This window comes from Neomonachus schauinslandi, chromosome 1 (genome assembly GCF_002201575.2).
Source record: "Neomonachus schauinslandi chromosome 1, ASM220157v2, whole genome shotgun sequence".
Taxonomy (NCBI): domain Eukaryota; kingdom Metazoa; phylum Chordata; class Mammalia; order Carnivora; family Phocidae; genus Neomonachus; species Neomonachus schauinslandi.
Genome location: NC_058403.1, coordinates 161,997,968 through 162,023,478, shown reverse-complemented (window position 1 = coordinate 162,023,478; position 25,511 = coordinate 161,997,968). Strand labels below are relative to the sequence as shown.

The 25,511-nt window shown below is 42.8% G+C and overlaps 1 protein-coding gene across 2 annotated transcripts in view; it reads right to left on the bottom strand.

The window, feature by feature from the left end:
* Positions 1–2,374: 2,374 nt before the first annotated feature.
* TAMM41 (TAM41 mitochondrial translocator assembly and maintenance homolog) overlaps positions 2,375–25,511 on the bottom strand; it is a 48,782-nt gene continuing 25,645 nt past the window's right edge. The window contains exons 5-8 of one of the 2 annotated variants that reach the window (XM_021695046.2): positions 24,197–24,342; positions 14,129–14,294; positions 12,809–12,871; positions 2,375–2,505 (exon numbers count right to left, since the gene is read on the bottom strand). In XM_021695046.2, the coding sequence (XP_021550721.1) occupies positions 2,429–2,505; positions 12,809–12,871; positions 14,129–14,294; positions 24,197–24,342 (452 nt within the window). In that variant the 3' untranslated portion in view covers positions 2,375–2,428. The remainder of the gene's footprint in view (positions 2,506–12,808; positions 12,872–14,128; positions 14,295–24,196; positions 24,343–25,511) is intronic. The other variant, XM_044916401.1, reaches the window with a different exon arrangement.

Here is a 25,511-nt window from a genome sequence, read left to right as displayed (position 1 = left end):
GCTACTCTCCAGCCCAAATCCCTCATTGGCTCTCCACTGTTCTGGGGATAATGATTAATACAATGACAGACTTCAGTAAGACCTTTTATGATCTCGCCTCTGTCATTTCTCCAGCCTCTATAGCATCTGCCTGGCATTTTATTCGTCTCGAGCTAGATTTAGTTTACTAAACATACTGTGATCTCTTCATTCAGGGCTTTTGAACAAGCACTTCCCTGGCCTGGGATACTCTTTCTTCTCCTCGGGGTAACTCCTACTTGTTCTTAAAGTAGTGGGCTGTAAATAAATAAAATCTTAAAAAAAAAAAGTAGTGGGCTGGACATCGCTTGCTCCTTCTCTTCAAACCAGGCAAAGACAAAGTGATTGAAAGATAGTTTAGCTAAGAGGTTAAGAGGGAGGGCTCTGCAAACTGATGGCCCAGTTTTGAATCCTGGCTGTCATCTACCAGCTTTGAAATGGTATGCAAGGCCTTACTCCTCCGTGCCTGTGTTTCCCCAGGCATAAATTAGGGAATAATAAGAGTCCCTATTACATAAGGCTGTGGTGAGGATTAAATGAATAAATCTATAGAAAGTGCTTAGAATACTGCCTGACACTGTAAGGGCTCAACCAGTATTTGCCATTACTTTTAGGTATCTCCACAGCACCCTATAGTTACCCCTATAATTAAGCATTTATCAGATAAATATAATTCCCAATTTACTTACCTGACTACTTTACTGCATTGTAAGATCCTTAGATTTGGGATAATGTCTTATTCGTTAGGCTTCAGTTCCTGATATGCAGTATTTATTAAATATTTGTTAAATGACTGAATGAATGAATGAACTTGTCTTTATGCAACGATCACTTCTCATCTTCTATTATGAGGATAAATTCTGTCCTCCCCACTTGATGTACTGCAAGCTTACTGAGGGCAGGATCACAAGTATGGTCATCTTGGCCAATCCCATCTCCCTCCAACCCAGTATTGCTTGGCAATATTGAATTAATCAGTTGAATTAAATTCTCCTCCCTGGGGCACCTGGGTGGCTCAGTCATGAAGCATTGGCCTTCAGCTCAGATCATGATCCCAGGGTCCTGGAATAGAGCCCCGCATTGGGTTCCTTGCTCAGCAGAGAGCCTACTTCTCCCTCTCCCACTCCCCCTGCTAGTGTTCCCTCTCTTGTTGTGTCTCTCTCTGTCAAATAAATAAATAAAATCTTTAAAAAAAATAAAATAAATTCTCCTCCCTGAGAGCCTTTAGTCTTTTCCTGGCTTTTCCACTTGCCATAACCTCTGAGCTATTTCTACATAACCCACTGTAACCTGAAATTCCAGGGAAAGACTTTCCTGTATCTGCTGCCCAATTGTTAGAGTAGGTTAGTTATCCAAGAAGGGATTGAGGATGGTAAAACTCAAGTTAGAGTTAGGAGTTACATTTAGGTGAGGTGTCCTGTGATTTTTGAAAATAATACTGAGCCGAGGGATTTTGTTCTTCCTGATCTTGTAAAAGCTACTGAAATCCAAGGCCCTGTTATAATTTACCTACAGGCTGGGTGGGTAGAACAGCAGGCTGAAGCGAAAGGGGGATTAAGTAGGACGTAGAGATGCAAGTTTTAGTCTAGGCTGTCGAGAAATATATGTGACCTTGGAAGTCACCACCTCTCTGGGCCTTACTTATCCCACCTGTAAAGTGAAGGAGTATAAATGGTCTCTAAGTCTGCCATAAATTCTGATGTATCATGCATCATCCCTCCAGAAGTAGCTTATTCTAGGAAGGAATTTTCTACTGTCCCGCTTGATCTGAGAAGACACAGAACAGAAATGGTGTAGAAGAAACCATACCAGGTGTCTTTAGCTCCATGGCCAGTGATAACTGAAAATAATCATAGAAATCATCTGGATAAACCAGGAAAGAATTATTCACATCTTGCAGGCAAGGCCTGAAGTGGGATGTGATACTGGTCTTTTGAGTGGGACAGACTTGAATTCAAGTCCCAGCTTAGCCATGTACTAGTTTTGGGGCTGTGGGCCAGTGGGCCTGGTAGTTAACTTCTTTACCCTCAGTTTCCTTGGTTGTAAAAAAGTGGGGCTCATATCTATGTTGTAGAAGTAGCGTAAGGATTAAAAGAAGCAGTTCATGTATCACACCTGGTGTGTAGGCCTTGAATGAACATTAGGTCATTTTCCCTGTTCTATTCAATCCTTCACTAGCTAAAAGTACTTTCACAGATTCCCACCTATGCCTGTGAAACTACTTATTTGCTCATCCCCAAAGGTATTTGGGTCCCCCAGATAAATGTCTAACACATACATTTCAAAATCAAATATTATACAAACCTAGGTATCTTCAAATTCAAGCAGTGGGTCAAGGTAACAAATACTGTTCTGTCAAAAAAGGATCACTTTATTAATCTATACATAACACGTATAAAAGCAAGCCAAATCAGGATGTTTTCCTTAGCCATCCTTTCCACATTTTGTGTAGCTTTAGTGAACTATAAACCACTGATTTCTTCACACCTAAAAGACAAAAAAAAGAGATGGTGAGAAAATTGGTGCTTGTTGACTACATACTCAGCTAGAGCTTCCATGATATCCTGACCAGAGACCTGTCTTTGGAGTGGGGCAGTAATGGGCTGACTGGGGTGGGGTCCCAGGAAACCCTGGGAGCCGAAGATGATTAAAGGTCACCATGATCAACATAAGGGGAAGAGACTCTGATTTAGGCATCTACTCCAACAGTGACACGGATGCCAAAGGTACCCGAGTTAATGGGATAAGTGAATCTTTTGAGTTACGAGTCTATCATCAACCTCCGACTTGAGTAGCTCTTTTAAAGAGGAGAAAGGAAAACAAAGACAAAACTCTGTAATGTCACTGGGTCTCCTCAGCTCCTTTTCTGTGCCGGCATCCCGACCATCCCCAGCTCCCTGCTGCTGTGTCACTGCGTATGCCACGGCCTGCCCAGAACGAATGTCGGTTCCATCACTTTCTGCAGGGTACGTACCCTCTTCATCCCCTTTCAGATCCCTTCTATAGAAGGGCCTTCCTGGACACACCAGGCCAACTCAGACGCAGCTCCTTCTGGTCCCACAGCACCTGCGCTGACTTCTCTTACAGCACTTACCACACTGTGTGGTGCTTGTCAGCTTACTGACCTGTCCCTCTGCCTAGACTGGGAGCTCCTCAAGGACAAGGAGCTTGTCCCATTCATCCCTGATCCCCATCACCTAGTACCGTCCCTAGCACATAGCAGGTACTCAGTAAATGCTTTTGAAATGACAGAACAGATGCACCTCATTGAGATATTTGACCTTCTAGCACCCTCCACCTACTTAATCACAAGTACCTGATGAAACTGGAGAAGAGGCTCTCTGGGGGCTAATGGGACAGAAGTAAAATGGGGTAGAATAATGGGATGCTATTTGTCTGTCCGGTCTAATAGGATACTATTTGCAGATGGTATTATGGGCTCAACTTCCTTTGTGCTGAGGATGAGATCATTTAGTCCGTGTTTCAGGGCATGGCCCAAAGATCCGAACGGTCTTTCCCCCATGAGATAGGAACTGTGGTCTGTGCTGCAAGTCTGAAATGCACACTGCCCGCAGTGCACTTTAAGCACTGGTAGGCACGGTGGATGAGGTGACAGCATTAAATCTGGAGCCTCCTAGTAGTGGGGTCTGAGTGGTCTCTTGAAAATACCCCGGCCTGTTACCTGCAAGCTGCCCAGTCCACTTAGAATCTTTGAAGAAACTACTGCAGGCAATGGTAGGTAAAAAGTCTGCATACCAGGAAAATTGTTAGCGAATGCTTCTAGAAACTTTGGCCCAGCTTGCCTACTGTTTGCAAACGGACTTAGCCTAGTCAAGAACTCAGAGCTCCTTTCCCTGCCTCCACCTCTTTTAATTTTCTCCCTGGAGCAACCACTTTGGTGAACCTCACCCACTTGAGCATTGAGACTGGAAACTTCTTACGTAAGGTGCTTTTTAATATTCCAGCCAGAACCAATCGAGACACTAAGCAGAACACAGGTAGGTGCATACAGTAGGATTCAACACAGCAACCCCAGAGCACTGAGTCACAGCTAGAGGAAGATGCCCTGGCCATGCTAAGTCCCAGCTCAACTTCACAAACCTGACATACAGACATGCTGGACCTTAACATTTAAGGTAAATATCTAAAGTACATGAGTGTCACCATGTAGCCATATTTTGCTGCTACTGCATAGAAACCTCCCTTCATTGGGGCGCCTGGGTGGCTCAGTTGGTTAAGTGTCTGCCTTTGACTCAGGCATGATCTCAGGGTTCTGGGATCGAGCCCCGCATTGGGCTCCCTGCTCACCAGGGAGTCTGCTTCTCCCTCTCCCTCTGCCTCTGCCTCTCCCCTGGCTTGTGCTCTCTCTCTCTCTTTCTCTTTCACTCTCGCTCTCAAATAAATAAAATCTTTAAAAAAAAAAAAAAGGAACCTCCCTTCATTAAAAACAGTCTCTCCCTTCGATGGCTCTGCCGGAGATTCTCAGAAAGACTGCAGCAGGTAATTAATTGTGTTAGAAAGAGCACTGGAGGGGTGCCTGGGTGGCTCAGTCAGTTAAGCGGCTGCCTTCAGCTCAGGTCATGATCCCAGGGTCCTGGGATCGAGCCCTGCACTGGACTCCCTGCTCAGCAGAGAGCCTGCTTCTCCCTCTCCCTCTGACTGCCGCTCTGCCTACTTGTGCTATCTCTCTGTCAAATAAGTAAAAATCTTGGGGCGCCTGGGTGGCTCAGTCGCTGGGCGTCTGCCTTCAGCTCGGGTCGTGATCCCAGGGTCCTGGGATCAAGCCCCGCGTCGGACTCTCTGCTCGGTGGGGGGCCTGCTTCTCCCTCTCCCACTCCCCCTGCTTGTGTTCCTTCTCTCGCTGTCTCTCTCTGTCAAATAAATAAATAGATTCTTTAAAAAAAAAAAAAACCAAAAAAAAAACCCCAATAAGTAAAAGTCTTAAAAAAAGAAAGAAAGAAAGAAAGAGCACTCAAATAGAAGTCAAGAGACCTGAATTCTAGTCCCAACTAGACCACAAACTTACAGTATGACGCACCCTCTCTGGGCCTCGACTTCCTCATCTGTAAAAAGACTGGCTGGACTAGTTTGGGGTTCCCTGACAAGGGGCTGTGGGTAGGTTTCAACATCGGTCTGCAGGAAAGTTAGGAGGAAACCAGAAAAGTATGCTGTGTGCGTGCATGTGCGCACTTCTGTTGCCGACGGTATAGTTTTTGTTGGGTTTTCACAGGGAGCCAGAGTTGCAGAAGGTAAAGAACCAACAGACTGGAATGAAGGATCCTTTCTGCCTTAATATTCTAATTGCAACACCGGTGGAAAACTAAAACTCCATGAAGTTGTGGTGGGCAACCTTTCCAATACAGGGCACAGAGGCTGCTACCCATAAAGGACAAAATTCACAAACTGGATTGAGTAAAATTAAGAATGTCTTTTCATCAAAAGACACCATCAAGAGAGTGAAATGACAGTCCCCCAAGCAGAAGACTTTTTCATTACATATTATCAGACAAAGGACCTGTATGTATCCAGACTATATGAGGAATTCAGTAAGAAAAGCAGACAATTCAATAGAAAAATGAGCAAAACGCTAGAATAGGCACGTCACAAAAGAGGATATCCAAATAAGCGTGAACAAATGCCCAGCTTCATCAGTCCATCAGGAAAATGTAAATTAAAACTCCAATATGATACCACCACTCACCTACCACAGTACCTAAAATGAAAAAGACACGGAGCATCAAGTGAGGAGGAGCCGCACCAAGAGCTCAGCTAGTGGGAGTGTAATGTGGACAACTGTTTGGTAGTATTACCAAAGCGGAACATTCACATAAGCTATGATGCTGTAATTCTACCCCCTAAGTATGCACCTAAGAGAAACACCTATGTTCGCTTACCAAAAGACAGGTACAAAAAAATTCACAGCAGCACTACCTGTAAGGGCCCAAAACTGGAACCAACCCAAGAAACCATCAACAAGAGAGTAGATAAACTGTGGTATAATCATACAATGGACTTGGTGCAATGAGGATAAATGAACTATTACTGCTCCAAACACCATGTTAAATCTCACTCATATAAAGAGGAATGAAAGACCTGGGAGACTACATACTTATCTAAAGTTCAAAAATGGGCACAACAGAAGCATGGCATTGGAAGTCAGAGAGTAGTTACCCCTAGAGAACTAGTGACTATGACTGGCACACCATCTGAGGGACAGTCCTGTTCTATTTCTTCATCTGGGTACTAGGTTCACGAGTGTGTTCACCTGGTGAAAATTCACCAAATTTATGATTTGTGCACTTTTCTGTATCAATGGAGATTTTTTCCTACTACCAGACAACCTAGAACCTTTCATTTACTCAGTCACTGAAATACACTGAACCAATATTTATTGAACATCTATATAAGACATTGAACTAGATGTTGAGGTTATGGTCTCTGCTCTCACACAGTTTACAATCCACAGAATTCTACTTGGCTTACATTAAGCCTACTTTTGGTTTCTGCTCTCTCTCTATAGAAAAGGATGGTGATTTAGGAAGTCTGCATTTAGAATGTGTCTTCAGGGAAGACAGCCTGCTAAGAGAGAAACTTTAAGAACCATCATCATCGTCTTTGCTCCTTCCCCAATGGATAAAGATGCAATATCTCTTTAGATAACAGCGTATTTAGACACATCCTTATCTACCTGAAGTGGTCATTATGAGTTTTGACTAGTATCTGAAGTCAGGTCTTTTTGGAAGCATATAAAAATCTACTTCAACATCTGGCTCCTCAACTTTTACTTCTGTTGAGTTCCAGCCTGTTTCACATGACCCGCAGCAAAGTTACTACACATGTAAGACCATGAATCCCTGTGTGAGGTTAAATAAGATGGATCCAGTGACAGACATGGTTCTCCAGGAAACAATGTGAGGCAGAGATACGAGTAGGTTGTGAGAGATCTCTCCCTTCCATAATTCCACATTTCAGATATTTAGGAGGGAAAATCAGTAAGCCCCCAAACATTCTTCCAATTATTTTCCAACCACAGTTAGATATTATCTACAAAGAAAACCTCTTGAAGCAGAAGTACAAACTTATTTTAAGGACTCTCAGGTTAAATAATAAGCAAATCGCTAAAAAAAAAAAAATCCTTAACTATTATTATGTGCTCTTCTTATTTAATGTGTAGATACTAAAAAATGGAAGAAGTATTTTAGTTATAAGAAACTGGAAGCAGAAGATAATCGACAATCCATTCTCTTGTGTTCCAGGAAAGGGCTGGTAAGGAACCCCTCAGGCATGCCAGAAACTTTTTAGGAACAAGACTAAACCCGTCTTGTTAACTCAGATGAATCCTTTGAAGCTAGAGAGGTAAATAGGTATCTGTCCCCAGAGTCAGTTCTGACTGACCAGAAAGTCAGGTGGGGAAAAATAAAGCAAGATTTCAGAAATTAAGCTAATCATCCTCCCAACCTCCCCACCTCTGGGAATGGCACCACCGTCCAGTGCTTCCCAGGCCAGACATGGAGTTTTCTCTGACTCCTCTCTCTCCTTCACTACCCATATCCCTCCAACCATCTGGAACAGGTAACTTGCCCTCTAAATTTTGCACGCATCTCTTCTCTCTGCCTGTACTGCAATGAACCGAGTTCAGGCTGCCTAACTCCTCCCCTGACTGGCTGAACCATGGCTAATCCGTTTCCTGAGCAAGAGTGTTATCTCCCTTCCATCTGCTCTCTACTCTCTAGCCATCAAGGTCTTTCTACAATCCTTCCTTGGCTTCCCTCTGCCCTCAAAATAAACTCTGAATTCCTCTGCCTGGCTTTTCAGGCTCCCTTTGCCGGCTCCGCTTACTTCTCAGTCTTATCACTAAATCCTCCTCCTCTCTCCTATTCCCGTACCAGAAGACTCAGACAGGTTAGTAACGTGAAGGCTGCTGCTGATCAGAATACAACACTTTGCTTAGCTGGTCTTCTGTGACCCATGTGAGATGTGAAGCCATTTGCTGCTACCATGAAAAGAAGAGAAGGCAAGTGTCAGGAGACTAAATGGCCTTTCACTTCTCCTGAGCTGCTGGTGAGTTAGGCTAAAAGGGGAAAGTAGTGTTTGGCTTTGGAGGCATTTCTGTACTCACCTTTGAACATGGGTGTATCTGATGAGGAAGGGATTTCAAGGGAACTAATAAAGACAGAGTCAGACCACATGAGAACAGGCAACTGTGTTACCCAACACAGTTTATGAGAAAAGGCAATCCTCTGGGCTGTTTGTAGATGCCTGGCCTCTATCTTGTCTAGGAATAGAGTGATATTTAGATCTAGACTCACCCCAGTTTATAAAGCACCTACTAGGTACATACTGGACACTCTCAGAACACGTAGCGGGCTGGGTATTAGGATCTCCTCCATTTCAGGGAAGAAGGGCTAATTAACATGCCAAGGTTACAGAGCGAAGAAAAGAGTAGCTACAACTCAAGTCCAGGTCTTCTGACCCCAAGCTTAGCTCCTCGGTTAGCGATCTCTCTGAATTGAACTTGAGTATTAAAGGTATTCACTAGCTAAGGGGGAAGACTGAACCTGCCTTTTCACCCCCACTGAGTGGGACGTTGCAAAGGGGAGGGGTGAGAATGGCTACTAAGGAATACAAACTCCATCAAATACACAGGTTTTCCCACCCTGCACATGATGCATCAGCTAGCTAGCTGAAAAACTGAACACAGGTAGAACTTGGAGGGTTTTGCCTAAGCAAAGCAAGCAGAATGCCAGCCATGACCACAAAGAGAGGACTTCTAAGGAACAACACGCAGAGGCTTAGAGGTTCTGAAGCTTGCTGTGAAGTCAAAGGGAAGAGGAACAGTCAACTAGCCACTCGGGGCCTTTCGTTGCTAGTTTGCTCCAACTGGAGAGACCTGGTTCATGGGTGGGCGAATGCCATCTGAATATGACAGTGCAAAGAGGCCTAAAGAGGAGTCAGGCAACTTCTAGGTAATGATACCAAAAAGAGAAAGTCCAGGCACTGTGCTAGATGGCTTTATTTATCATAAGATGTAATTTTCACAACCTGGTGAGGCAGGGGTAATTATCCCTACGAAAGTAAAACTCAAAAAAATCAGGTAACTTGCCCAAGTCACAGTAGTTAAGTTGGAATATGAGCTCCAGGCTCTGGGCCTTTGGCCTGAGCTGCCTTCATCACAGCCCACAAGCACCATAAAACCAGAGAAACCAGAGCATAAGGTAAACCCACATTTGGTCACTTTCCACAGTTTCTGCACACGCAGAGCAGGCTGCACACATTCTGGTACTCTGGCCTTCCACGGTCCAATAAGGCATCTTCGGAAAGGAAAGGGAAGCAGGCAGTGAGCACGTGCAGGAACCAGCCCTGGGCACCAGGGTGGCCACAGGAAAACTGGGCTGTGGCTTTGTGTCACCCACTGCCCTCTGCTGGCCACTGGAAAGAGCAGGTGGAAAGAGGACCAAAGATTCATTTCAGGTTGAAGGGTCAAGAGGTGATGATGACAGATATTTAAAAACATTTTATTAGAGAAAAACTCAAACTTATAAACGAAGAGTAGATCATGTCTCATGTTTCTTCACTCAGCTTCAACAATGTATCAATTCAGGGAAAATTTTGTGTCCTCTACCCCTAACCCCCTTCCCTCCACCATGTTTTATTTTCAAGCAAATCTCAAACATCCTGTCATTTCATTTGTAAAAATGTTAATATGTATCTCTAAAAGAAAAGAAAAATTTAAAAACCCCGTAACACATGATCACAGATAAAAAAAAAATCCATAAATCTAATAATTCCTTATGGGACAAGAAGCCCAAAATAGAAAAAAAAAGAAAGAAAACCCAAAGCATTCAGCCTCACCCAAGAAGCTGCAATCATGCAAATCACAGATTAATAGTCTGAATCACCCAAGCAAACAAAAACACCTCATCTTCAGCCTTGCCAGGATAAACCAGCAGGAACATAGATTAAATAAATATCTTAATTGGAAATGCAAAGCTATGCACTCCTGCACAGTAGGAAGATCTTCAGCTGAGTAGATTTGGCACACGAGCTACTAAATCTTTGTTGAATTTTTGGCCGAATCTTTCCAAAGACTCAGGAGGGGCAGCACTGTGTCCTTGGGGCCAAACACAGCTGGGTATCCAGGAAGCTGGGGTGAGAGGTTAAGAGGTGTGACCACGCCAACTTCCTGGCAATTTCAGCCCAGAGATCAGAATCAGGCTGAAAGATTACTCCCTACATGGCGTTACCTCTGTGCCATCTATCACCCAGTACTGCAAATTTCTATTTACACATCTGTCTCCCCTTCTAGATTATGAACTCCCTGAAGGCAGGACGGTGTGTTCACTTTTGTATCCTGCCTGGCTGGCACATTAGAGAGGCTCAGTCACATAAAGAAAGACTGAACTAGGAAAGTCCATCATTTGACAATACCAAGTGTTGGAGAGAATGGGGAGAAAAGAGAACTCTCATTTCCTGCTAGTAGGACTATAAATTGCTATAACCACTCTGGAGGGCAATGTGGCAATATCCAAAGATACGTTCAAATGCTTAAGCCCATAAAACAAGAACAGGATGTTTTAAAATTTTTTTGAAAAATATATATTCAGGGGCGCCTGTGTGGCTCAGTTGGGTAAGTGTCTGACTCCTGATTTCAGCTCAGGTCATGATCTCAGGGTCATGAGATCGAGCCCTACATAGGGCTCTGCACTCAGCATGGAATCTGTTTGAGATTATCTGCCTCTCCCTCTGCCCCTCCCCCTGCTCGAGTGCACACATGTGTGTGCGCTCCCTCTAATAAGTAAATCTTCAAAAAAATAAACAAAAATGTACATTCAGAGAATAAAAAAAGAACACAGAAAGAGCTCCTGGAAACTAAAAATACAATAGCAGAAATAAAATACTCAAGAAGGGTTGGAAGCTAAAGTTGAGAAAATCTCCCAGAAAACAGAGCAAAAAGAGATAAAAAACAGGAGACAAAAGAAAGAAAACCAAAGGGCTCTTTGAGGAGGTCCAATATCTGAATAAAAGGAGTTCCAGAAAGAGAAGAGAGAAAACAGATGCGAAGAAGGTAAAAAAAACAATAAAAGAAAAATTTCTTATATTCTTATTTTCTGAGGTTCCAAAATGAAAAGGCAATGAGTACCCATAGTAGATAAAAACAGATTCATTATCAAAGCATATCACTGAGAAATGTCAGAGCCCTGGGGGCAAGTGAAGACCTAACCGGCTTCCAGAAAGAATATACACAAAGGAACAAAGGACTGAGAATCAGAATGGCTTTGGACCTTGACAGCAATCCTCAAGTGAGAAGATAATTGGAATAATGATATCGAAATTCTTTTTTTTATTTTTTAAAGATTTATTTATTTGACAGAGAGCGAGCGAGAGTGCACAAGCAGGGGAAGTGGCAGGTAGGGGAGAAGCAGGCTTCCTGCTGAGCAAGAGCCCGATGTGGGGCTCAATCCCAGGACCCTGGGATCATGACCTGAGCTGAAGGCAGCCGCTTAACTGAATGAGTCACCCAGGCGCCCCATGATATCGAAATTCTTAAAAAAATGATTTCGAATCCATCTCCAGCCTAAGTGTCAATTATATTTGAGGGTAAGCTAAAGATACTTCTAGTTATTCACGGTCTCCCAGTTTGCCTCCCTGCATCCTTTCTCAGGAAGTTACTGGAGGCGTGCCTCACCAAAATGAGAGTGTACACCACGAAAGTAAAAGACACAAGAGACAGGAGACAGGGGATCCCTCCCACAAGACAGGGGAAGACAATCCCGTGGGAAAAGAAAGTCGTGCAGGGAAGGAAAAGTGTATGATACAGCTCATCTATGAATCACAGTAACAGAGTCATACGCTGTAAACTCTGACGACTGGCTTCACCAAAGCTACACAGCAACTACCCGAGGACCCAGGGAAGGGAGGGGTGAGCGTGTGCGGCGGGGTGGGTACAAGAGCTGAATTCAAATCTGCCAGAGTGAGAAGTCCACAGATGATGCCGACAACGGAAAAGGAGAGAAGCAGCAGTACACGCCTACTATTTAGCAAACTGACAGTGGACATATAACCAAGTCACTAGGAGAGTTAGCAGCAGTGGTCTCTGGAGAGGGGAAATTGGGGCAGCAGGGGAGAAGGGCAAGGTACTACTGCTTTGGCAACAATATGCACGTGACTTTCATAAATCCTAAAATGAGGGGATGACCTGCACACAAGGAGATATTCAGAAAACTGAGAGGGGCAGTAAGGCTTCCAGCAGCACCTCACATGGTCTGACGGTTTTAGATCAGATGACAGTGCTGTTCTGCCTGTCTGTACACCAGTGCTATGTCCTAATTCACGACCACCGCACTTCAGCACTTCAGAAGTACTTGCAGGATACAGATGCAGCTTTACGTTTTAATCAGGAATGCTGAGGCCACTCAATCCAGCAGGTACATTAAGCCCGGATCTCCGAAAAGGAAATGATTTTACTTTGCAAATAACTGATGTCTTTAAGAGGACATTTTGAGATGTTGGTTCAGAAGCTCTCCCCCTACCACCTCCCTTGACTGAGAGCTCGCATAACCCAGAGCTCCAGGACTCGGCCCAGCTAACAAACACAGGAGACGAGGGTGGCAAACGGTGATAGGAGCTTTGTATAGAAATATGTACATTTGCGTAATAGGCCTTTTCATGCTTTATATGTAGCTTTTTACTTGTAACCTTCATTACATTGTGAATTAAACGTAACTCTTGTCAAAAACAAAAACAAAACAACAACAACAAACAACAACCATGGATTTTCAAAAGTTCTTACCAGCAGTGAAAATGCCTTTGGTGCTCTGTTTCATACTAGAAGGTCTCACAATTGCTGAAAGCCCTGTGAGAGAAAACCAGCAAGAATGCCAAAAAAGCCAGATGTTAGTCATCTTAACACTTTTAAAACCTAAAACGAAATATTCTTTCCAGTTACCCAAGAAAACCAGCAAATCCAGCTCTGCCCTGGTGTCGCAGAATGACAGTGGAAGGGGTATTAGGATTGAGGGCCAGGAGACCGGAGCTGCCAGCCGTGTCACCGACCAGCCGTGTGAGCTCAGGCAAATGCCTGCTCCCCTCTGGGCCTGGACCTCCTCACCTTAATTAAAATGGGGGGGGGTCAAGTTACCCTCAAAGGTCATTTTATGACTTTAAATCTGCTTAAGGAGGCTGGATCTCAACCCCAAGATGGGAAATGATTAAAAAGAACCCAAAGTTTCTGCCTAGGAGAAAAACTTCCATTCTGAAAACATACACTGGACTCCTCAGTCCTTCATCCTCTCACAAAGGCAGCAGAGATCATATTGTGACTAGAATCATGTTAAAATGAAAACAAACAACTTGGCTCTTCACTTATCTTCAGAATAGGTACCTGGGAACCTAAACGCATGCTCTGACAGCCTGGGACAGGTTCCTGGGAGAGTGCGTCACTGGAGGGGCATCTGGGGCAGTAGCTTGCATCTTTGAGGAGCTCAGGAAATATTTACTCAATAAAACAGGAGAACGTGCTCATCTGAGGACGGGAGTCCTTTTCAATCATGATTATTTTTTACTGACAGCCCTTGTGAATTATCTTTAACGCCTCAAAGGGAAGTGGGTCTCTGAAGGTAAGATTTTTGGGTAAACATTGGGAAGGCCCTGGGGATAATATGTAGAACATGGGCCATGTCAGAGGGAACTGACGGAACACATGATGAGACACACTGAACGGGAGTCGGCTGATGAAAGCTGTGTTCCTCATGTTAGAAAAGCACTAAAAATGGCACCAGTCTCCTTTCTCAGACCACCATGAAGGACACAGAGGAGTCTTTGGAATAACTTCTAGAAGTTACGCTCTTGGAACCAAAACAAACATTGTTTCCCCCTTTGACAGTGATTTAGGACCCAGGAATCTGAAAACAGAAGTACTTTCACCACCCTACTTCAAACAAATGACAATTTAGATTTGGAAAAACCCCAGATTGTTAGTGCTTTCTTCTTCCCTGAGACAATCTGTCTCTCAATCTCTCTAGGCAAGAAAGAATAAAGAATACATCTCAGTCACAAAGTTTGCTTTTTACCCACAGCAAGCACTTCCTTGATGTCAAATCCATAAACATACCTAGTCGCACCACTTCTCCACAGTCAGGATCATGAGCAACTTGCAGTAAAGTTTCTTCCACATCTCTGTTTTTTCCAGGAGGGTCCATAATATGATTTATTTGTTGCTGTAAGGTTTTGGGCAATGTCATTAGCTGAGTGAATTGTCCTTCTGGGCTTTTATCTATCTAATGGGGAAAAAAAAAAGATAATGTCTATGGAAAGTTCTTTGAATTCTATAACGATTCAAAGAAACATGGCTTCTCTTTCAAGTCACATAAACATACATGAACCCATTCCCTAGACTGGGCAGCACACTAAGGAGACTTGCTCCTTTCTGAAACTGAATGCACAAGAGTTCAGATGCTAAGTTCCTTCAAAAAGGCCAACTCTTTTCCTATAGTAATCCACTTTCACATGAGAAAAGAATAGAAGCCTCTTTAAAGGATCAATTTCTGACTCTCAGTTTTAAAATTTCTATTTGTCTTACATCCAGGAGTTGAAGGAAGTGAGGCTGCTGCTAACATTCACTGAGGCTCAGCAAATCCAGGCACTCAGACTCTCTCTCCCACTTTAAACACAGGGGCACTGAGCGACACAGCCAGGGTCCTACCGCCAATGGGAGAGAGCAGCGTCTAACCACATGTCTCCTGCCTTCTGGGCCTTTTTATTCATCATGCTGTATTTCATTAACTGTGGGAATAAACTGAGGACAAGGACTAAACTTACTCGCTTTTAATCCCCTGGCACACAGCAGGTAGTCAAAAAACACTGGTTGAGTAAGGGAATGAATAACTGAATCAATAAAACTTAGTTGTCATTATTTCTTAAGTACGATTAAATTACACCAGTGGTTTCTGTGCCCCACATATTCTAAATATATCAAGCTGAAAGATAAATACAGAAATAAAACATACAAACTGTGCATCAGACTTGACTTTGAATCCAAAGTTAGCCACAGAGCCGAGGCCACACCTAGCCTGCCTAACTCCTAGTCTAACATACTTTACTTCACGGAACTAAGTTTTTACAAAATCATGTAAACATTGCCTGCCTGCCAAGGTGAGAACCAGTAGCACCGCCCTCAATGAATGGCTCATCCCATTATTTTTCAGGTAAGAATCTGTCTTGTATTCTTTTTTTTTTTTTAAAGATTTTATTTATTTATTTGACAGAGAGAGACACAGCGAGAGAGGGAACACAAGCAGGGGGAGTGGGAGAGGGAGAAGCAGGCTTCTCATGGAGCAGGGAGCCCGATGCGGGGCTCGATCCCAGAACCCCGGGATCATGACCTGAGCCGAAAGCAGATGCTTGACTGAGCCACCCAGGCGCCCTGTCTTGTATTCTTTCAACAAATGTTTAGGTTTTAACTCTGACTAAGAGAACAGCAAGAAAAAAACTAGACAAATGAATGTATTAAATTTTAGATTCAGATTTTCCAGATATGACTAACTTTCTTATTAACACTTAGAATTCACTCATTCTACCACTTTTTTTCATTTAATAAGTATATGAGTTAGTAATGTCTAGATTTTCTAGTTTCCTATAAAATTTATGCAAAGAAGAACAAAGTACTATTATCTAGTGGCTCCAGTAAAAATTAAGGTTGTTTTTTTTTTAACCTGAATATTTCATATTTATCATTAAAAAGATTCTAAATTCACAGGATTTGAACTCTTATTTAGCTTTGCTTCAATAAATGACAAAAACTGTGGACATTACTATATAATATATTAGAAATAACATTTATGGACTCATATTTTGGGGCTAAGAATTGAGATTAGTCAAAAGGATCTTCTATTACTGAAGGCTTTATCTATGAAGCTTTCAGGAATTTCAGAGATACCAAAATGGCTTGAGTAGTATGAGGAGTTAAAAAAAGAGTATTTGCCACTGCTTTCTCTTGAGGAAAAGAATGCACTGGAATTTTTGCTTGAAAGACAAAATATTAGGTGACATTTTCAAATAAATTGTTAAATTCTGTGTAATTATCCTTTTCGATTCTCATTAAAACATGGAAGTGAAAGCATTCAGTTAAATCGTGAGAATCAGTAAATAAAGGAGAAGAAATTTTTTAAAAAATCGTGAAAGTCAAACTGCATTTTAAAAGCAGATAAGACCACATACTACTGTATGGTTCCATTTATATGAAGTGTCCAGAATAGACAAATCCATAGAGGCAGAAAACAGATTATTGGTAGCCTGTCGGGAGAGGAAGCTAGGAACTACCAACGGATGTGGGGTTTCTTTTTGGAGTGACGGAAATACTGTAAAATTAGACTGTAGTGATAGTTGCACAACTCTGTGAATACTCTAAAAACCACTGAATTTTATGGTATGTGAATTATATCTCGATAAAGCTGATGTTTTAAAAAAGCAGATGTGGTCATCTGATACTGGATACTGTGTTGTACCACCCAGATGCTGGCTTAAGGGCCAAGGTACTCATTTCACTAGTTGCTGGGCAAGTTGGCTGAATCCCCCTCTTACAGTCCCTCCTAGACTTGGCCTCAGCCAAAGGGAGCTGCCTGGACCCAATGACTGGACGATGCAGGAGTACAAAGGCCTGGCCTCTCTGCCCCAAGCTGGGACAACCAGGAAAGGCCATCTAGTTCCACAGCGCCACCGTAGGATCAGATGAGGGCTTGTTTCAAATCCACTCAATCCCAATCCTACACAATAGGTACCAGGAGCAGTCCTAAGGAGCATACTCTATGATGGCATTTTAGAGCTGACATACTATGGAAGGCCAAGCGGAAGCCATGAAGCTGCCATTTTACCTCTTATACAAAATAGTAATTAAAAACAACAACAACAAACACCACATCTCAGGAGGAAAAGCAGAGATTAGTGCTATCTGCAAACCTAAATGATGCAGGGGTGTGATGTTTAGTTTTGTGTCACTTGGCTAGGCTATAGTGCTCAGTTGCTTGGTCAAACATTAGTCCAGATGTTATTATAAAAGTATTTTTTAAAGATATAATTAATGTTTAGGTCAGCAGACTCTGAGTAAAGCAGATTACCCTCTATAATGCAGGTGGGCCTCATCTAATCAGTCAAAGGCCTTAAGAAAAAAGACTAAAGTCTCCAAGGAAGAAGGAATTCTGCCTCCAGATTGCCCTCAGACTTAAAAAAACTACAACATACTCTTCCCTGGGTCTCCAGCCTGCTGGCATGCTCTGCAAATTTCAAACTCGTCAGCCTCCACGATTTAATTCCTTAAAATAAATCTCTCTCTCTCTATATATATATATCCTACTGGCTCTGTTTCTTTGGAGAACACTGACTAATACAAAGGCTAATAGTCCCCATCATATTTCCATTAAGTCTGGCCCTCGCAAAATCCAAATGGGTTCTGGAAGATTATCCAGACTACCACAACTCAACCAAGTAGAAGTCCCAGTTACATCTGCTGTGCTGGACATGGTAAATCTGTTAGAGCAAGTCAACAGAACTGCAGGTATCTGGAAGGGGCCAAGACATGGGGAATGCATTCTTTTCCATCTTTATTAGGAAGGAGGATCAGAAGCAGCTTGCATTCATGAGACAGACAATAGTATATCTTATGGTTTGCCTCAGGGCTATGTTAACTCTCCCATCCTCTGTCGTAAGATACCCCAAGGAAACCAAACTATGTGGACATTCTGTATAATCTCAGGCTGATCCAATACATCAACGGTATGTTGCTACTGTTACCTGGTAAACAAAAGGGGCAAGTACATTGGAGTGCCTGGTAGATAAATGTACTCCAGGGGGTAGAAGATAAACCCTATGACGTTTCAGGAGTCTATCACATCAGTGAAGTGTTTAGGGGTCAAGTGGTCTGATGCATGGTGGGACATCCTCTCCAAAGTAAAGATCAACTTCTTGCATCTCGTACCTCTCACTGCTAAGAGTGAAGCATGAGGCTTGGTAAGCTTCTTCAGGTTTTGGAGGCAGCAGATTCCACACTTGGCTGTAATGTTCAGACCCATTAACCAAGTGGTAAAAAAGGATGCCAGGTGTGTGAGGCTCAGAGCAGAAAAGAGCTCTGCAACAGATCCAGGCAGCAGAGCAAGCAGCCCCCCACTTGGGCCATACAACCCTGTAAATTCTATAGTGTTAAAGGTGTCTTCGCTAAAAGAAGCCACAGGAAGCTTGTGGTAGGCTCCCAGTAGGAGAATCACAATGTAGACAGCTAGGGTTCTACAGCAAGACCATGCCATCTGCAGTGAAAAACAAGACCTCATTTGAAATCAGCTCCTAGATATGAGACCCTGGTAGAGATGGAGCTTCTAACCATGGAGCAACAAAAGACCATGCATCAAGAACTGCCCATCACGAGCTGAGATCTCTCATATTCACCAAATCTTAAGATCAGGTAGGCTCTACAGTAATCCACTGTAAGACAGGAGAGGTACACTAGCATTCGACATGAGTAAGGCCAGAGGGCACAAGTCAGCTGCACACACAGGAAACCCAGGCCCCATAATATCCACTATGCACTGTTGTACCAGTGCATACCATCCTATTTCTCCACTGGTTCATGCATATGGCTACATGGAGGATCCCTTGTGACTGGCTTTTGGAGGATAAAGGATGAACTTGCTGCATGGATGATTTGGCTTGGTATGTACAAGCTGAAAATGATGCATTACAGCTTCAGGCAGGGATAGCCCTGAAAGACATTAATGAGGCGAAATCACTCCCAAATGGGTATGCTTCAGGCAGTGCACCTCGTCATCCACTTTACATGGAAAAAGTGGCCTCAGGAAAGAAGATACAAAGACCCATGGGGAGTGAAGCATGGTTCGCTGGTTGGTTGGGCCCGAAAGGAAAAAGACTGGAAGACTAAAGACAAAAAACTAGGGAGAAAAGGCATGTGGATGCATCTATGGGAGTTGTGCACAAAGTGTGAAGATCTTTGTATTTTGCTAACGTCCACGAGAAAGCATCCTTCACAGAAGAATCAACAATAACCAAAAGAACAATTCAGCCAGTTAATTCACTAGTCTCTGTCATCCCAGTGCTGGCACAATGGGTTTTTTTTGTTTTAAATTTTTATTTATTTATTTGACAGAGAGAGACACAGCAAGAGAGGGAACACAAGCAGGGGGAGTGGGAGAGGGCGAAGAAGCAGGCTTCCCGCCTAGCAGAGAGCCCGACACGGGGCTCAATCCCAGGATCCCGGAACCACGACCCGAACCAAAGGCAGACGCCCAACGACTGAGCCACCCAGGTGCCCCTGGCACAATGGTTTTTAAAAGGAGTAGCCATAGTGGCAGGGAATGAGGCTCTGCCTAGGTCCAAGGCTGACTTAGCTACTGCTGTTGTTAAGGTCTATCCTGAGAGCAACAGAAGCCAACGCTGAGATCCTGGTAATAGGATCATCTCTTTTTTTTTTTTTTTTTTTAAAGATTTTTATTTATTTATTTAACAGAGAGCGAGCAAGCGAGCACAAGCAGGCAGAGGGGCAGACAGAGGGAGAGGGAGAGGGAGAAGCAGGCTCTCCGCCGAGCAGGGAGCCCGATGCGGGGCTCGATCCCAGGCCCTGGGATCATGACCTGAGCCGAAGGCAGCCACTTAACCGACTGAGCCACCCAGGAGCCCAGGATCATCTCTTGAAACTAACCAGCCACTTGGTGGAAGTTCACTACATCGGACCCTTTCCACCTGGGAAGGGGCAGGTAATTTATCTTAATTGGAAGTAACACATATTCTGAGCATGGGTTTGCCCTTCTTGCTAACAGGACCTAGCCAGCACCATTACAGGGCCTACAGAATGCTTGCTTCACCAACATGGCTGTACCATGTAACATCACTTATGGGACCCATTTTAGAGCAAAAGAGGTACAGAGGTACAGCAATGGGCACAGGACCATGACTCCACTCTTCCTACCATACACTGCACCAAAGCTACCAAACTGATAGAACAGTTCTCAAAAAGGGGAAATCTGGGGTCCACACAACAAAGAATTATCCAGCCTAAAATGCTGAGTGCCATCATTAAAAAATCCTATGACAGAGCAATGCGGAACAGCTGAGCCAGCAGCTTGGAGATGATACCCTGTGAGAATGGGGTACAGTACACATCCTAAATTAATGCCTGTTACATAGTACCTCATTCCCAACTGGTGGAATGCATAGGTCTGGGAACCAAGGGATGGAAGAAGTACCTTGCTTCCCATTGTTCCCAGTGACGCACTCAGGAAATGTGTGCTTCCCATCCCTACAACTTGAGGACTTTAAACTCAAAGCTATGACTGCCACTACTCTCTTCAGATTCCATGCCCAAAGTCCAGCAGACACAGAAAGGAGTAGCGCCACAGTGGCAGAAGTAACTGATCCTGATCGTCAGAGGTAGGGCTGCTGGTACACATCTCTTAGTACCCTGTGCCCAACTCTGGCGGTAAAGGGAAAGGGCAGCAATCATAGCCTGAAATAGGCAAGGTGACCGGGTCTCAGATGCCTCAGGGATGAGGGTTTGGGCCACCTCGTCTAGCCCAGCACAAGTGCAAGATGGGGGTGAAGGGAGTTTTGAATGGGGAGCATGGGAAGGAGCAGGTGGGCGTCAGTTACAGCTTCAGCAGCGCTGGGAACTGTAATTCGGCCCACGAATCTTACTCTTGTAAGCTTCCCCAGGATAAGAGATCAATTAGAACTTAGATCATGCAGGCTTTCCCAGGCCATAGTGAGGAATTTGGAATGGTTTATCTTCAGGGTTAAAGAAAATTCCCAGCCCTTTCCCCTTGCTCAGTTTTCTGAAAGTTGGCAGCTAAGCACATTATTCTTCCTGATCCCAAATCAGGGAATAGATGATGTCCCTTTGGATAAATTCTACAGATACTGACACCAAGAGAAACAGAGACAATGTAGAGAGCAAGATAAAATTTCAAAAATTATAATAAAGACCACTAGAGGGGTGATAAAAGATAATGCATTTGGAAAACAAGAACAGGATGCTGTAAGAAAAAAAGAACATTCAAAGGAAATTAAAAATTTAATAGCAGTGCTAGAAGATCAATTTGAAAAATTCTTCTGGAAAGCAGAACAAAAACCCCGAAGAAACAGGAAGGAGGAAAGAGAAATTAAAAAGATCAAACCAGGAGGTCTGACAACCAGCTAACAGGAATTCCAGAAAGAACAAAGTAAGAAAATGGATATGAAGAAATTATTATAGAAATAACAAAATTTCTTAGAATTGGAGCTCACGAGTTTCCAGACTGAAAAGGCTCATGAAGTGCCAGAATAATAGTGAAAAACACATATACAAAGACAAATCATCATGAAATTTAAGACTGGAAAAAGGGAAAAGATCCTAAACACTGTCCTAGAGCTAAAAAGGTCACATCCAAAGGATACCAATCTTTTTTCTTTTAATTTTATTTATTTATTTTTAAAGATTTTATTTATTTATTTATTTATTTATTTGACAGAGAGAGACACAGTGAGAGAGGGAACACAAGCAGGGGGAGTGAGAGAGGGAGAAGCAGGCTTCCCGCTGAGCAGGAAGCCCGATGAGGGGCTCGATCCCAGGACCCTGGGATCATGACCTGAGCTGAAGGCAGACGCCCAACGACTGAGCCATCCAGATGCCCCCAAAGGATAGCAATCTGAATGTCACTGGACTTTAATTATTATTATTATTTTTTAAAATTTATTTGAGAAAGAGTGAGAGCGAGAGAGATCACAGAGGGAGACGGAGAAGCAGACTCACCACTGAGCAGAAAGCCCGACATGCGGCTCGATTCCAGGACACTGAGATCATGACCTGAGCCAAAGGCAGACGCTTAACTGACTGAGCCACCCAGGACTTTTAAACACAACACTTAGAAACTAGAAGAAATGATGCTATGACTAAAAAGTCTGAGGGAAAATTATTTCCAACCTAGAATGTGATATGCAGTCCAAACTATCAATCAGTGTAAGGGTAGAATGTTCAGATGTCCATGGTCTCAAATAATGTACCTCACTGGACTTTTAAACACAACACTTAGAAACTAGAAGAAATGATGCTATGTCTTAAAAAGTCTGAGGGAAAATTATTTCCAACCTAGAATGTGATATGCAGCCCAAACTATCAATCAGTGCAAGGGTAGAATGTTCAGATGTACATGGTCTCAAAAAATGTACCTTCCTCGCAACCTATGTTAGAGAGGTACTAAAAGGTATATTTCACCAAAATTAAAGTGTAGCCATGCAAAAGGAAGATAAAAGATGCAGAAAATCAAAACCTAGCAAAGGAGAGAGGCAGAAAGAACCCTCAGGGTAATAATGAAAAGATGCTCCAGGAGAAGAGCCGTGCCACAAGCCTAGAAAACAACCAGTCCAGAAAGAACAGGGCACAGGGAGCTCCAGGAAGAAACGTCCCCAAGAAAAACAAGAAACAGAAAATACCTGAGGTGTTGGTGTATGATGAGAGAAGCTATACAGATTTGTAAGAGGGTATGAATTAGTGACAGGAACAAAGAAAATCAAGCAAATGAAGAAAATGAGACAATTATTAACTCTAAGAAAAACAAATTTGTGCAGGAAAGGAAATTTCAAAGTAGTATATCTCAGCAATGAAGAAAAAGTAAGTTTCATAATAATGTAAATAGTGAATATTAACCTAACCAAAAATTATGAAATCACTGTATGTGGAGCAAGAGGGAGTGAGGCAGGAAGGGAAGTGTGTGTGTAAGTGTGCACATGTGCGTGCATGTTGATGGGAGTGACAAAAGAGAGTAAAAAAATCCTCATCTTCATAGATGGAGGACAAAAATAAAGTATGAAACAGAAAAAAAATCAAGAGATCACAGTCAAATTATATTGTTTAGAAACAGGGAGGTAAACACAGGACCCGCTAATGAGATGAAAGCAGTCGCCTCTGGGAAGTAGCACTGAGAAGTAGGAAGGTGCCGAGTACAGAACTGCTACTTTTTGTTATAAACCTTGAGGTCCCATTTGGTTTTTAAACCACGTGCATGCATTACGTTAAGAAAAGTAAAAAAGTAAAAAAAACTTGCAAAATTCGTTCAACTGACTGGTGGGTATTCTGGGCATTTCATGTTACTCTTTTTTTTTGTTTAAAATAATTCCTTTTTTTTTTTTTTTCAAAGTTCCCTTTCAGTTGTAGAAATTCCCTTAATTCTATATTCAAAATAATTAACTGCCCCTATTATTTGGAGAGGAAGAGCATTTAAAAAGTAAAATACATAAAAAAAAAACAACTCTGTGGTTTCTAAGTTTTAAAAAATCTTTTTTTTTTTAAGATTTTATTTATTTATTTGACAGAATGAGAGAGACAGCACACGCAAGGGGAGTGGGAGAGGGAGAAGCAGGCTTCCCACGGAGCATGGAGCCCGATGCGGGGCTCGATCCCAGGACCCCGGGATCAGGATCTGAGCCAAAGGCAGATACCCAACGACTGAGTCACCCAGGTGCCCCGAGTTTTAAAAACATCTTAAATTCAAATTACTTTCTCAAAGGAAAAGTCCTTTAATATTTATTTTCAAATACTTAATAATATCATTTTTAAAGATACCTGGAAAGAAAGTTTCATTTGATATATCAAAAGGAAAGCCAAGACATAATAAACATAAAAAGTGAGAAAAAAAATAAGCGTCAGAATACCATGTGTAAGTCTGTTTATACAGAACAAAACCAAACAAAAAAAGACCAAACTTCTTCATACACGTGTATATGTACAAATAAATATAAAAATGCACCCAAAAAGAGATCTGGGAGAATATATGCCAAACTGTCAGTAAGGTTACGTCTGGGGAAGCAAGCAGGATTGGGGACGAAGACGCCAAATTTGAGAATTTATTTTCACTTGTTTTTGATTGGTAACTAGTACACATAATAATTTCAAATGGCAAAAAAGATACACATGGTAAAGACAGGTCCCTCTCCCACATCAGCCCCAGGTTCCCTTTCCCAAAGGTGGTCTCTTATGTTACCTTTTAGCTTTATTCCAAATACATACACTAGTATGTTTACATTTGAAACCTACTTTTTAAACTGTAAATGTTATTACACTACTCATATTGCTCTAACCCTTACTTCTTCCTCTTAAAATAGCTCTTGCCTTAGAAACACCATAAATTATTTCCCACATACAATTTACCTCCAGTCTGCCTTGCTGGATCTTATACACCACTTGGGGATTCTCCTGCAATATGTTGCCATAGAGCTCACGAAAGTGGGCTATGTTGGGCTTCACAATATTCAGCACTTTTGTCTTATCCTCTCCAACCACCATCCGAAAGTCGCCTGGTTAAAACAAATGGAAAAACAAATTTTCCATTGAGAGTCCACATCCTGACCTACAAACTACAGCCCTACATTCATCCTACGCTAGTTCAAGACAGCATCATCCCACATTCAAAACATTGGTTTTTCTTCTTTAAAAAAAATTTTTTTTTTTAAGATTTTATTTATTTGCGAGAGAGAGAATGAGAGACAGAGAGCATGAGAGGGAGGAGGGTCAGAGGGAGAAGCAGACTCCCTGCTGAGCAGGGAGCCTGATGCGGGACTCGATCCCGGGACTCCGGGATCATGACCTGAGCCGAAGGCAGTCGCCTAACCAACTGAGCCACCCAGGCGCCCCTGGTTTTTCTTCTTTTAAAACTGTGAGTACATTACCCAAGGAATGCAGGCACTTGTTTAGGGGAAAACAGAGCCTCTCAAATCCTAAAGCCCTTGATGCCAGTTAAAATGCAGTTACCTAAGTGCAAAAGGTAATCATCATTGAGAAGCTGATTTGTTTTTGTTTTTCCAATTGCAGAAGCACCTATTCTTATAATCTTTCATCCTGTGAGCAAAACTGTGACCAATCATGGACCTGGGGGCTGTATGTCACCTTAGACGTGTCCTTGCTACTGCTTACTCAGTTTACTCAGCTTGAACCTCCTTGCTGTGTTTGTGCAAGGGCTTTTGCGGTACTTTATGAATATAAAGAACTTTATCTATCACATTTGGTAAGGGCAAGAGCACAGCGAGTGTTAAGAGTCCTAGTAAGACGAGGTTTACATTTAAGATGAACTTTTTGAAAGCAGATACCATTTGTTACATTGCAAGTGGTGAGAAATGAGGAACGTTACATTTGCCTATGGGATGGACTGAGCTGCAGAATAAACAGTTTTGAAGGACAAAGAGCCATTCTGACACAAATTTGAGGTGCCCTGGCCTGCTTATGCCACTGACAATGATAAGCAAGATGTGGAGGGAAAAAGACGATGAAATGTGCAAACTTGAGGGAATGCCTACTGGGCTAATGTGCATTCAAAAAAGGCTGGGTGCGTGTGAGGGCCTCCCAGGTGAAGGCTGGCGAAAGCACTGTGACTGAAACTTTTCTTGGACAGTTAGAAAGTCATCCAGGAAAGCAGTGAGGTAGCAAGTGTAGGCAGGTACCCCAGATACTGACAAATTCCCAGGGATCA